At 39.4% G+C, this 14,117-nt stretch overlaps 2 protein-coding genes, 2 long non-coding RNA genes and 1 pseudogene across 5 annotated transcripts; 3 read left to right on the top strand and 2 right to left on the bottom strand.

Annotated features, from left to right (window-relative positions):
• Nucleotides 1–594: 594 nt before the first annotated feature.
• Nucleotides 595–2,713, bottom strand: LOC103404243 (uncharacterized). Its single transcript, XR_524300.4, has 6 exons — nt 2,507–2,713; nt 2,280–2,349; nt 1,490–1,612; nt 1,325–1,410; nt 1,171–1,242; nt 595–879 (listed from the first exon to the last, which is right to left on the bottom strand). It is a non-coding gene; the product is annotated as an uncharacterized lncRNA (long non-coding RNA).
• A 355-nt stretch (nt 2,714–3,068) lies between these two features.
• LOC103404244 (succinate dehydrogenase [ubiquinone] iron-sulfur subunit 2, mitochondrial-like) lies at nt 3,069–5,416 on the top strand. The gene is made up of 2 exons (XM_008343137.4): nt 3,069–3,956; nt 5,055–5,416. Exons 1-2 carry the CDS (start codon nt 3,277–3,279, stop codon nt 5,224–5,226), a joined length of 852 nt encoding a protein of 283 aa, XP_008341359.1. The 5' UTR covers nt 3,069–3,276; the 3' UTR covers nt 5,227–5,416.
• A 952-nt stretch (nt 5,417–6,368) lies between these two features.
• On the top strand, nt 6,369–8,040 carry LOC139193566 (uncharacterized). Its single transcript, XR_011577826.1, has 2 exons — nt 6,369–7,674; nt 7,773–8,040. It is a non-coding gene; the product is annotated as an uncharacterized lncRNA (long non-coding RNA).
• A 41-nt stretch (nt 8,041–8,081) lies between these two features.
• Nucleotides 8,082–10,463, bottom strand: LOC103442183 (uncharacterized; annotated as a pseudogene).
• Nucleotides 10,464–11,007: 544 nt separating this feature from the next.
• LOC103442181 (cystinosin homolog) lies at nt 11,008–13,519 on the top strand. Of its 2 annotated transcripts, XM_008380947.4 has the most exons (8): nt 11,008–11,246; nt 11,375–11,507; nt 12,079–12,168; nt 12,279–12,403; nt 12,625–12,667; nt 12,780–12,897; nt 12,990–13,039; nt 13,159–13,519. In XM_008380947.4, exons 1-8 carry the CDS (start codon nt 11,128–11,130, stop codon nt 13,303–13,305), a joined length of 825 nt encoding a protein of 274 aa, XP_008379169.3. In that variant the 5' UTR covers nt 11,008–11,127; the 3' UTR covers nt 13,306–13,519. The 2 variants fall into 2 exon arrangements, with proteins under 2 accessions (XP_008379169.3, XP_028953132.2); XM_029097299.2 differs by lacking the exon at nt 12,079–12,168.
• The last annotated feature ends 598 nt before the right edge of the window (nt 13,520–14,117 follow it).

The following is a 14,117-nucleotide window of genomic DNA, read 5'->3' as shown; positions in this document are numbered from 1 at the left end:
CCATCGGTGGTTGCGTGGCGTACCCGCGCTTAAAATCAAACGACTGTTATACAATCGAACCACGCTAGCACCCAAAAACAAACGGCTCTTAATCGGACACGTCACCACTGAAACCCCGGGTGGCGCAGCAAATCACAACAGGAGATGTCAATTTTAAACATCAAAATGCTAGTTGATAGCTTACGTGTCAGTTTGACATATTATACAATATTTTGCTTCATCAGATATGTTAAATAATAATATCATTTAATAAATTTTTTATCTTTTTGTGGAATGTAATGATTAAGGCAACCAATCAAATTTGACAGTAAAAGACTTTGTCTTCAAATGGCTCAGCACTAGGGCTGGGCACGGGCCGGGCCGGGCCGAACCTAAGTTTGTAGGAACCTGACATTACCCGAAACGGGCCGGGACGGGGATTGGATTTTCTTGTATAGGAACCGGACATTACCCGGCCCGGTTAAAACGGGCCGGTTCGGGCCGGGTCCACGGGTACCCTTTTTTTTTTTTTTTTTAACTGCACTGCATAGTTTGAAAACTGCACAGTTTGCAATTTGCAACTGCACAATCACAATGACACTGCATTTATGCAGATTTTGCACAAATTCACCATTATTCACATCTAATCTAAATACAAAGTCTAATATCCAAGTTCATAAATTAAATTTTAACAATACATCCAAAATAACAATATTACATCGTCCTCCAACATCTAAAAATGAAATCCACATACACAATATCCGAAAATCCAAGACATCCAAATTCCAAAAATCAAATAATCCAAAACAACATAAACATGACATCCGCAATAAATTTCAAATTAAAACCACATCATCCAACGCCCAAATTCCAACAACAATCCTCAATTCCTCATTGAATCTGTAAGCAAAAATAGAATATAAACATCATATTATCCTCATTGAAATTTAAAGTTTATATAAAACCAAACTGCACATTATCCTCATTGAATCTGTAAATATTATCCTCATATTATCCTCATTTAAAGTTTATATAAAACCAAACTGCACAATCATATTATCCTCATATTATCCTCATTGAATCTGTAAATATATAAATCAAAACTGCACATGTATAAATCAAAACTGCACATATATAAAAACTGCACATATAAGTATAACAAGGAACTTGAGGACATGAATTTGAAATTACCTTCTCGTTTAAGGAATTGAGAAATCAACCAACTAATCCCAGAATAGTTAGCTCAGTCTTGGCCCTTCAAAACTGTGAATTTGGATTTTGTCCAATCCGTTAATATGCACTCATACATTAATTAAAAAGAAGGAAATAAAGACAATTGGCAAACCTTTTCTGTAAGAACATGGTCAGTTTCTGCCATTTTGCTGGACCATGACTTGCTGCTTCATAGTCAGATAGAAGACCATCAAGAACCTAGAAAAAGAGAATTCAAATATTAAAAAAACATTAATGAAAATGTTAAAGACCACAGAAGCAACCCACTGTTGTTTACCTTCCCAACATTATCAATATTAGCATCACTAGCATGGCATGCTGTTCTCAGCTTCCTTTCCATGATTTGTATGGCATTTGAACAGTGCAACTCTGCCTCCATATATGCATTCTTTTTACAATCCTGTGTCAGTAGCCAATTTAAACAAAGTAAGACCAAGTATACAAGGGATGAGTTAACAAGAACGGATAAATGCATGATGAGTGAGCTATTGTCACTAAACTATTTATTGTACACACACAGAACATACACACACACAAAACACACACACACACACAGAACATACACACATACACACACACACACACACACAGAAGCAGAACACAGAACACACACACGCACGCACACACAGACAGAGAACACACACACAGGAACACACACACACACACACACAACACAATACCAGATAACAACAACCAAATCCACGGGACAGTGAAGAAAAAAAAGGGTGAATACTTTCATCCGTATATTTACATAGTCAAGTGATGAGCTAATCATCATTTACTGTACGTTTTTAACACTTGATTACCAACATTTTCTCAGCATTCAAAGTTAGACAGACATATTTTCTGAGCAGCCAAACAGAGTCAAAAGTCATACAATTACAAAACCTGCTGGGGCCAAATATCTTTCTATGTTTTTTTTAACAAATCACAAAACCAAGAGCAGAAAAGTATGAGAAGAAAATAGAAACAATAACATAAGCTATAAAACATCACATTACACAGATAGACTCACGCAGCCTATCTCACACCCAAAGGGCAAGATTCAATTGGTTTTTAGTTTTTACCTGTGAGACAGAGACTGAGTACCAGATTCAGATCCTTAAAAAATGCTGGCACTAATCACATAAAATTGACCTAAAAACACAACAGGTGATTCAAAATCAGAGAACTCGAAATGCAGAAAAACAACTAAATCAAACTCGACCCACATAATATTTAGGAATTTAACACCCGAAATAAAGCAGAGAACTCGAAATGCAGATCAGTTATATACACAAAGGTTGGTTTTTACCTGTGAGACTGAGAGATAAGTGACAAATCGAGAAGATGGGTGGTGGGGTGACTGGGTTCTGTAAGTTTGGGATGCCGTCGAAGTTGTTAGGCTGTCGTGGTGGTCGCCAGGACCGTCGTGATGTCGGGGTGGTGGAGGGGAAGGAACGATTCACAGACGGCGAGAGAGACTGAGACTCGAGTGAGAGATTAGAGAGTGACAGAGTCGAATTCGATAGGACAAGGAAACCTAAAACGAACGGTTAAGATTGGATAGAGATATGATCTTCAATCTCGTCCGTACATTCTAATTACAAACGGGCCGGTCCGGGTACCCGTTTTTTAATATGTTTGGAACCGGCCCGAACTGAAAATGTCTACGGCCCGGCCCGCCCCGCCCTTTTCTGTTTTACAAAATTAGGACCCGGCCCGTACCCGTCCCGAACCTCTATTACCCGCCCCGACCCGCGGTTCCTGTACCCGTTTGCCCACCCCTACTCAGCACCATATAAAAAATTGAAGGCTTGGTTGAAGAGAGTTTACTGCTATTTTTTACTGTTATATGCGTACGTAACAATTTTAACATCTCATTTGGAGGTACGCTGTTCCTCTGTACGCTATTCCTCTGGTTTCATATGCAATTTACAGATAAGCGCTTGTCAAATCGACACATCTCCTTTATAACCCATTTTGGCATTTCCGTCTTTTCCTAAATACGCCTGTCGTCTCCATTATCGTCTCCCACCGTCCCTCTCTCTCCCAAACTCTTTCTCTGAGCTCAGAAACGCAACAATGGCAACGGGGTTGATACGGAGGGCCATAGCTTCGGCGTCGTCTAGATCGACGGCGGCGTCGCTTCGTTATGTGTGCGTTCGGACCATGGCGTCGGAGGCTCAGGCCCAGCAAGTGGACCTCAAGGCCCGGGACAAAACGGACGTCAAGACCTTCTCAATCTACCGGTGGAACCCGGACAACCCGAAGAAGCCGGAGCTCAAGGAGTACGAGATCGACCTCAAGGATTGCGGGCCCATGGTGCTGGACGCCCTCATCAAGATAAAGAACGAGATGGACCCCACCCTCACCTTCCGCCGATCTTGCCGGGAAGGGATCTGCGGCTCCTGCGCCATGAACATCGACGGCTGCAACGGCCTGGCCTGCCTGACGAAGATTGCGCCGTCGGAGGCAGGCGCCACGATGATCACGCCGCTGCCGCACATGTTTGTGATCAAGGACCTGGTGGTGGACATGACGAATTTCTACAACCAGTACAAGAGCATCGAGCCGTGGCTGAAGCGGAAGACTCCGGCGGCGGAGTTGGATGGGAAGGAGATAAGGCAGAGCAAGAAGGATAGGGCGAAGCTGGATGGGATGTACGAGTGCATTCTCTGCGCCTGCTGTAGCACATCCTGCCCTAGCTACTGGTGGAACCCTGAGTCCTATTTGGGCCCAGCCGCCTTGCTCCACGCCAATCGGTACATTCATTTCTCTCGATTGTTCATCTGAATTTCAGAACTTGTTAGGGATTATTGTTTGATAGATTAACTTGATAATCTCTTTGATTTATGCAACTAATCCATGCTTAATGTGGGATGAATTGGTACATTAGGTTAATGTTTATGTGTTGGGTTGAACATTGATGGTACATTTTGCTGTTTGGGTACAAAAATTGTGTGATTGTTGTGTGTATCGTTTTGATTGGCAAGTTTAGTTGTGATTAGGGTTATCTGTATTTTGTGTTGAACGCTGGATACAACGACAACAACAAAGCCTTATCCCTCAAAGTGGGGTCGGCCTTATGAATCCTAAATGACCGAGAATAGTAGTTGTTTGTTCTTAACTCATGCTTTCTGGAAGAGTTTTTAGGAGCTAGTTACTTGTAAACTTGATGGAAAGTAGCAGAGAGCTGCAGTTTGTGTGCCGGAGCTCAGGGCCTAGGCTGTAGTGGTACTAATGAGATTGGTTTCGAAGGTGATGATACGGGTGCTGGGTGCCATCTTCAAAAGGCATTAACTTGACGAAAAAATTGTTTTCTAAAGAAGTAAAAGAGTAGCAGTTTGATACAATAATCCATGTTTTTCGGATTAGGATGTCTCTCAGAAACTAGAGGGCTGATTATGACCCTCGATTCTCAGCCATCTCGGTTATCTGTCTTTTGGTTGAACGCTGAATGACCGAGAATAATAGTTGTTTGTCCTTAACTTATGCTTTCTGGAAGAGTTTTAGGAGCTAGTTACTTGTAAACTTGACAGAAACTAACATAGAGCTGCAGTTTGTGTGCTGGAGCTCATGGCCTAGGTGGTAGTGGTACTAATGAGATTGGTTTCGAAGGTGTTGATAAGGGTGCTGGGTGCCATCTTCGAAAGGCATTAACTTGACGAAAAAATTTGCTTTCGAAAAGTAAAAGATTAGTGGTACGATACAATAATCCATGTTTTTCGGATTAGGATCTCAAAACATTCTTAATTGTACTCATTCTTCTCTGCATATGCAGTTCCTGAGGTTGTACATTTTCGTTGTATATCCTTAGAGGTGAACGCTACATCTTGAGTCATTTTTGTGGTGTTATGCAGGTGGATAAGTGACAGCCGTGACGAATACACGAAGGAACGACTGGATGCCATAAATGACGAGTTCAAGCTCTACCGGTGCCATACCATATTGAACTGTGCTCGTGCCTGCCCGAAGGGTTTGAACCCCGGAAAGCAGATCCAACATATCAAGCAGCTCCAGCTGAAGCCCTAAGTTTCTGAAAGCAAATGGTGTGTTTTGTTTAACCAGTTATTCTGGGAATTTTTTTAGGATTCATCAGTTCTGTGGTTTGAGCAAATAATTTGTGAACTATTTGTATCTTTTATCCCTTTTATAAAATTGGGAGGAAAGCACGTTGTTCTACGTTGCTTTTGTTTATAAATAAGTACAAAGGTAAATTGCATATTTAGTTTTCAAATTATTACCTGAATAAAAATTAGGTTTCTAAATTATTTTTTTCGGAAAAATCAGTCCTGAAACTAATAAAAATTTGTTATTACATCTGTAATATTAGATCCGAAGTTATTTTATTCAATTGTTCATCGATTTAAAGCTCAACTCGTTTTGCATGACAGAAGCTCGTCTCGTTTTCTGTGAGCGAAGAAGCTCGCCTTGTCTTGCGTGACATGGTTCGTCTCGTTCTACGTGGGCTGAGTCCGTCTAGTTTTGCATGTGTCGAGCCCGCCTAACACCAGTGTTTTTTGACTAAAATACAAATTTTTTATTTTCGCAGAATATTTTTCATGAGCATTATGTTATATTTTTTAAGGAATTTAGAAGCAGTTTTACATTTTTTTTAGTACTAAATGTATATTTAGTAGAATATTTGAGCCGGAAACTAAAAAAATAGGTGAAAGACATAGTAGTGAGGCCCAGAACATTCTCAAATGGGGTTCGACACTCAAGAATCTCAACGGAAGGTCTCACCTTAATTTTCAAAACTTCACAGTGAGGCGAAGGTGAAAATAAATAGATTGAATGGTGATTTATATACGAATTTGCAAAACCGATTGAAAATCGTGATTATTAATCCATCTTTTTTTGTAAAAAAATGCAAATTTTTTATTTTCTCAAAATATTTTTCGTGAGCATTAAGGAAATCTTTATAATGCATTTGGAAGCAGATTTACAATTTATCAAGAAACAAATGTATATGTAGTAGAATATTTAAGCCAATAAGTAAAAAAAAAGTGAACAATATAGAGTTGTTAAAATTACATGTAGGTGAGGCATACACAAAAACTAGCAAAATTTTGTTTTGTTAAATAGTCTCTTACCCTCTGTTGGTTGACAAAAGAGAGTTATATTAATATGTAGTTTAGATTTAGATAAAGAAAAACTAACAAAAAAAAAGGTTCAAATATCTTTAAATTTAGATTTTAAATCGTTGATTACAAGTGTTTAAATACGAATTATAATAAATTTTGCATGAAAAAGTATACTTTTGTAGAGCATGAATATGATAGTTTGTTGTAATAGTAAGAGAAATAAAAGAAAAATGTACAAAAATAATTCAAATTCTTCATTTAGCTAGCCTCGGTTTGCGCGACGTATCCCTCCTCATTTTCCATGTGTGAAGCCTGACTCGTTTTCTGAGCACCCAGGAGTTCGCCTCATTTTGGGTGTGCAGAGCCCGCCTTGTCTTGTGAGCTTGAGTTTGCCTCGTTCTGCATGTGAGGTGTCCGCATCGTTTAGCGTCCATGGAACCCGCGTTGTTTTGGTGGCACAGAGCCAACCTTGTTTTCCGTGCGCGGAGCTCTCCTAGTATTGCATGCCAGAAGCCCGATCCGTTTTCTATAGGCAAAGCCCGCCTTGTTTTGTGTGCCATGGTTCGCCTTGTTTTGCGTGCGTCACGTCCATCTAACACCCATGTTTTTTACGGTTCAACCGAATTTCGTATCAACAGTAAATTGCTTGGCTTCTATGTTGAACTAGAAGCTTTTCGTTGATTCGAAAATCTGAATCCTAGCTACATAATATTACTTATCCATGTATAGAACATCGGTGAACGATGAAATTGATATACCATAAACTAGGTGGCAGAGGTGACCTTCACACCGACAAATTAACAAAGTAAAATGTCATAGCCTCTCTCTCCTTTTTGAGGCTATGACATTTTAATTTGTCGATGTGAAAGGCAAATATTGCTAGGTCACATTACAGTTGTGATTCCTTAAAAAGGCATAAAACAATACATATCGAGCAAAGATTAAATCCTTTTATTCACACATGTATAGGATGATTCATGCAAATATACTTTTCGACATTGTATACTAGAGATTTTCATACTTGTGACTCTTCTCAAAATTGGGTTAGGTTGTCTTCTCTCCTAAACTTCAACAGCTAAACAGCCTATATATATATAGAGAGAGAGAGAGAGAGAGAGAGAGAGAGAGAGAGAAAGAGAGAGAGAGAGAGAGAGAGAGAGAGAGAGAGAGAGACATACAGTTGCTCGACAGAAAAACTCACCCGAGAAGCTAATCTATCAATCTTGTGTCGAAATCAGAACGATGAAGTTGGTGATGATGGTAGCTGTAGCTGGGTGTTTGGTTTATATGATCTTTATGGGAGTGAGGACCAACCTTGTTCAAGCAAGCACTCGCCTTTCTTTTCCCGGAAACCCTGTAGACCTCGAGCCATACGAATACGTTACCATAACAGGTGATCTGATCAAACTCCGTTGTCTCTGCGATTTACGCTTCTGTTTCACTTGACCTAACTTGGGGCAGAAGTAAAGTGATTAGCATGATTTTGTGCAGGATGCAACAATGACTGCGACACAGCCTGTTGTGACTGCGATATCAGCAAACAGCCTCCACTATGTGTGCTTTGCTGTAGAGAAGATCCTTGATGTCATATCATATGAGACCATCAGTTCTGCATTCAGGCCTTTCGATTCTAACATGAATCCGTATTCTAGCATTGATTTGTATTTCTTTCCCATAATTTCAAGGCATTAAAAAAAACAGTACTCTATTGTATTTTCAAAGTATTCTACTTCCATGAAATCAATGAAACGAATTTGAAGGGGTTTGTACAAGAGAAGAAACTAGCTCTTTCACTCCGTATTGTACAAGAGAGCAAGAAACTTTATTGCACTAAATTGCAAAGCAAGTTATTACAGCATTCCTTGAACCTCATTTCATCAATCATAGGAGAAAATTCACAAAAATTTGAGCAGCATAGGGAAGAGTTAAAATATCTATAACATCGTAAGCATTCTAAAAACCCCCTCCTAAGAACACTCTTATGAAGATATGAAAATGTAAGAGAACGGAGAAAAGATGTATGAATATTAACTCCTTGACAGACCTAGGAATACAGCAGCCGATGAGATCTGTACCCTGAAATCAGCTGCATCTACATCATGACCACCTTCAACCAAACCCCACCTGTCTACCTGCAAAATAAGATGAGGTTTTTTAAGACTTCGCAAGAGTTTGTTATGCCCACGAGCCATAATCCATTATGTCAGCACAAATCTAATAGAGAGAGAGAGAGAGAGAGAGAGAGAGAGAGAGAGAGAGAAGTAAATGAATATGAACCTGTATATCTTCTTCGAGTCTGATCAACTCGATTGCTTCTTCAATCTGTAACTTCCCACGAAAAATTCCGATAGCAATTATTAGAGAGTGTGCTGATGATGCAATGGCACCAATTGCTGCCAATTCACAGTCATCTGTTTGTTTCAGTAAGGTCTCTATAGCCTTTGTGAGACCATCCTCCTGCTTCCCACCAAAAAACTGGAGTACACAGCAGGCTTGAAGCCAAATTCTGACTTCACCCAATCAAGCAAAGGATCCATTTTCTCCACTTGTCGGTCTACATGAAATTCGGGCTGCTATGTGTTAGCAACAAATATACTGTTATCTTAAAACATGAAATTATTATTTTCAAGGAGTAGCACAAGCAATTTCACAAAAGGTATCCTCATGATTTTAACGTATAAGAGAATGAATGAACGAAATTACACTGGTTTCTTTGTTGATAGAATGCAGAAATGAAACTTTATCTAGATAACGGTTGAAGACCTAGGAAGACTTTGGAAGAGATTCTAAGAAAAGACTTAAGAGTACTTGGATCTAACCAAAGACGTGACAGAACTGAGTGCAATGACGTTCTAGGATTCATATAGCCGACCCCACTTAGTGGGAAAATGCTTTGTTGTTGTTGTATCTAGATAACGGTAGTGCTGCTTAAAGAGAATCAGAATACATATTGAATCAAATCAGCAAACAATAAGACACACAAACAAACATCGTACCATGGACGATACTAGTGATAGGCGCGACAGAAGACTAAATCTTCATTAAATTTCTTCATCAAATAATCTATAACCTTTGGCCGTGTCAGAGGAACTCTTTCCAGTGCAGTACAAGCATGCTTCATAAGAGGCATTGTAAAGGGCCTAATCCCATCTGTTTCCTAAAATAAATAAAGTTTCATGAGATAAATCACCTCAGCATGCATAATAACAAGCAGAAGCTTCACACAAGCAGAGAAAAACATGTAATTCCGAAGAAAATCTTTTCGATAGCAGTATAGGGGAACAGAAGCTCAATTCCTAAACAAACCTACTTTCCTTGCTATCAACTTTGAATTTGGATTGAGCTACTACTAAAATGTAAAACATCCAAATTAGAAAACAAAATTTACACCTAAATTACGGAGCAAACGAAAATTCGATTGGGGGAAAACTCATTTAAGTGAAGTTACTATGAACTTACAAGGCCCCAAAAAGTAAAAATGTTGCAATTTTCAGTAAAAACCCAATTGAGCTAAGCTCTCAAATTTTAAATTTGAGTGAAACGAAAACCCTATTGATCTAAGGAAAATTGAAATTAGAGCACAAAATCAGCTCACCTGGTATTCCCATTCCGCGGCAATGGCCTTAGCCAGAGCTAAAGTAGGAAGCTTTAGGGGCCTCTTCGATGGCGTTTTGAGCGTCCGGTAATCGAGCATCACAGTCCACCCATTCCCGTCGTCGGCCGGCCTCGTCGTCGTCACTTGATTGTAAAACCTCTTTCCCACGATGGACCCCGTCATGAACGACATCGGCATCGTCACCGACGACGACGCTTCGCGCTTGGAACTCGAACTCGACGGCGACTTGACATATATGCTGTCATCTTGGGCATTTCTGTTGCTCTTGTCTTCTTTTCCGTCGGAGGAGAAGGTGAAGAGCGAAGATGGGCCGTCGGATGGGGGCTGCTCGGCGGTGGCGGCGGAGCTGAGGTGGCGAGCTCGAGAAGAGAGAGCTCCGATCAGTTTGGAGTTTCCGATTGATTTCAGGGTTCTGTTGATAAGCAAATTCGCCATGGATTGAAATGAGAGTGAGCTTCCAATTTCAGAACTGGCTTTGAAAGAGAAATTGTAAGGAAGGTCTCTCAATTCATCGAAATGTACGGTAAATTAATTTTGTTAGAATTTTGTCAAAATATATTGTTGGATTTTTGATATTCCTTAACTCATCAAAACGTATAGTTATGATTATTTTCGTTAATTTTATTAGAATTTTGTCAAAATAGATTATGTTGAAAGAATCATTTCTACAATTGAGTTAAAGTTGAAGGACTATTACTCCAATTGGATTAAAATTGAGAAACAATTTCTCCAGTTGAATTAAACTTAAGAAACCAATGATAATGAATTTTTAGTTAATGAATAATTACACATTTTAATGAGTGAGGAACCAAAATTAATAAATTTTTAATTAACTTAAAATTAAGAAATTATTACTACAATTTACTTGGATTTGAAATTAGGGTTTTGTTTTGGGGTTGCTGAAGACAACTGAATCGACATAGAAACTCCAATAGCCCAACTGAATTGACAGGCCCACAAATGCCAATTCTTTCTTGAAAGCCCAACTAAAGTGACAGGCCACATCACCCAAAAAAAAAAAAGCGGGACCACGTCATCACGTGGGACCCACCTGGGACGGACGGGCGAATTACAGTTGATAAACTGAGTTAAGCTCTTCCATTGCAAATTCTCACTCTCGCTCTCTCCGCTCGTTTTTGATCGGACAAAATTTAAGACTGCTCGGAATCCTCGGACCGCCGGCCTAGTGGTAAATCGGGAGGTGAGATAGAGAAAGTGGGGGAGGAAGGAATGGCGTCGTGGAATTCGATTCCGCTGGAAGTCGCGTACCAAGTGCTGGGATGGACGGCGTTCGTGAGTTGGTCCTTCAGCTTCTACCCGCAAGTCATCTTGAATTTCCGCCGGAAAAGGTCATTAAATCCCATCTCGATTTTCTCCGGAATTGGATTCCGGTCAAGATTTTGTCTTTATTCGAAATGAGTTTCTAAGTTTTGGTGGGTGGTTTGGAATTTGAATTTTGATTTGGATTTGGATTCAGTGTTGTGGGATTGAGCATCGATTTCGTGGTGCTGAATGTGACGAAGCACTCGTCCTATCTCATCTACAACGCCACTCTTTACTTCAGCTCCGTCGTCCAGAAGCAGTACTTTGAAAAGTACGGCGAAGGACAGGTTTGTTGCGTTTCCCTCCATATCACAGTTTCCATTTTTCATGTCGAAGTTTACATTGTTTCATCTGGGTAGGCATTATTTTGTTGATTAGCAAATGTCATAGTGCTTGTTTAGATGTGCGAAAGCGTTTTTGGTGAAAATATTTTTAGAATCCATCTTGGTAAAAATACAAGTAAATTCTGAAAAAGCATTTAAAGTGCATTTGGAACCAAAAAATATTTTCTCTAAAAGTGCTTTAGTCATTTTAAAAGCACATCCGAATGAGTCCATAATTAACCCAGCTTAATTTTTGATACAAGTTACATGAGGAATGAGGTTAGCCTATTTGGAAAAGCACTTCTACTCATAAGAGTGAAAGCACAACAAAATTTTAAAGAAAAGTCCAAGCGCTTCTACTGGATAGATGCTTCTCTTGAAAAGCACTACAAGTGTCAAGTGCTTCCATAACTAAGAGGCACTTTTAATAAATGTCACTAAAAACACTTCTAGTTGTAAAGCGCTTTTGACTTTTCCCTAAGCAATCCCAAAGGAACTTACATATTTGGGTTTTGTGTATGATTGCAAATTGCAGATGATACCTGTGGCAGCAAATGATGTTGCTTTCTCTGCCCATGCTGTTTTGTTGACATCAATTACTCTGTTCCAAATTGCTATCTATGAAGTCAGTCAATTATTTTGATTCACATTTGTGTTCTATCCTGATGTTAATCAGTACATAAATTCTTTCGTGGAAATGTTTACGTCTGGCCTTCTGTTGATGTCTTTATGCAGCGCGGAAGCCAGAAGGTATCCAAGATTGCCATAGGAATTGTCCTCGCCGTGTGGTTAGGCGCCGCAGTTTGTTTCTTCGTAGCTCTGCCAACCCATTCATGGCTTTGGCTAATTAACATTTTCAGGTAGGAACATCCTCCTTACATTTTTCATCAATGCTTTAAGATGGATTTGAAGTCGGCTTGTTTTCTTACCTCATCCCATTCAACCAATGATTGTTGGAATATATCAAGCTTCAGTTTTCTTTTGCTGCCTTGATGATGAGTAGAAACTTCCGGTTGATATCATAGCACGATATGTGCAAATTTCGCTTCTAACTTCGAATAATAACTTAATACCGCTGCAGCTTGATTCAAGTTTTCATGACGGTCACCAAATATACTCCCCAGGTCAGTACTTGCTTCACTTTGATAAGTATTTTGTTCATGTTGTTTCGATTTGAAGTCACGAAACACAGCATGTCAGCATCCCTGTGTTAATACAAAACGTTTCGAAATATAGGCATTCATGAACTTCATGAGGAAGAGCACAGATGGATTAAGCATTGGCTACTTTTCACTTGATTTTTCTGGAGGAGTCACTAATTATGCCCAAATGGCTGTGCAGTCTATAGATCAAGGTCCACCATCGTCTCTTCCTCAACCGAACAATAGTTGCAATTCGATAATACCCTTGTGCTTAACTTCCTTCAAAACTTATTCACTTCTCCAGATTCGTGGGTGAACTTCTACGGAAACATGGGGAAGATGCTGCTATCTATGGTATGAATCGAAACAACGCTCTGAACCTCTTTCGTTAAATGATTCTAGTACATATCAAGCCATTGACACATGACTTTCTTCTGCTTTTGCTTATACATGTTGGTTTGTTACTCTTTCAGATATCTGTGTCGTTTGACATTCTTTTCATGTGTCAACGTTTCCTGCTGTATCCTTCCGCCAAAGCGATGATCCCTCGTAAACTCAGTAAGGAGAGCTCAGAGCCGCTGCTCCAATCTTCCGATCACGCAGTCCATGAAAACGTATAGATCTTCGCCTGGCTTGATGTCAAGATGTACATGATATTAGCACACATCAACTGTAAATATTGGTCCCCGTTTGTACATTGTTCCGGGCAAAAAAAGGGTTACCTTTTGTGTTTCAGCTGCTTGTTTGTAAAGAAATGAGAGTTGACGAAATTGCGCTGGTACTTGTTTTGTGAAAAATAATGTGCGTGGAAGAAGTGTTACGTAGTCTCTCTAACAGTAGTTCGTATAATATAGTTTTAACTAATGGAATGCAAACTTGAACTTAGATGTAAATAGAAATTCGAACTTGGCTACAGATCTATAACCAAAATGAGGTTGATGATGATGAAATTTGACACCTTATAAGTTAAAAGCAAAAAACTGAAAAATCATGGGGACCGCAGAAAGAGCTCGATGATGATGGGATTTCACTCCTCCTACAGCCAATCTCAGCTCCATATACAATGCACCACTAATTATTTAAGATTGAGTTCTTTCTCAAACCTATCTTTACTTGATACTTGATGTCACGCTCGAGGAAATTTATGTGTACGTTGCTAGGTGGAGGCACATCATCGAGTGGGGCCCACATGGAACGGACTGGCAAATTACAATTGAAATTTGAAAAGTCAAAGCGTTTTTACAATTTTAAGCGTTTTTACAATTGAAACCTAAAACGCCTCTTATCTTAAAATCAATATGTTTTATTTTGCATTTTGTTAAGGTTATTTGTTGAACATCATATTTTTCTTTATTCTATTTTGACTTTGATCTTTCATGTCTTACATTACACGCACCGTTTCTTTTAAAGACTAATAAAAAGTCCTTCACAA

Source organism: Malus domestica, chromosome 17 (assembly GCF_042453785.1).
Source record: "Malus domestica chromosome 17, GDT2T_hap1".
NCBI classification, from domain to species: domain Eukaryota; kingdom Viridiplantae; phylum Streptophyta; class Magnoliopsida; order Rosales; family Rosaceae; genus Malus; species Malus domestica.
Note: the sequence above shows the minus strand (reverse complement) of the source record. Positions and strands in the feature narration are given on the sequence as shown.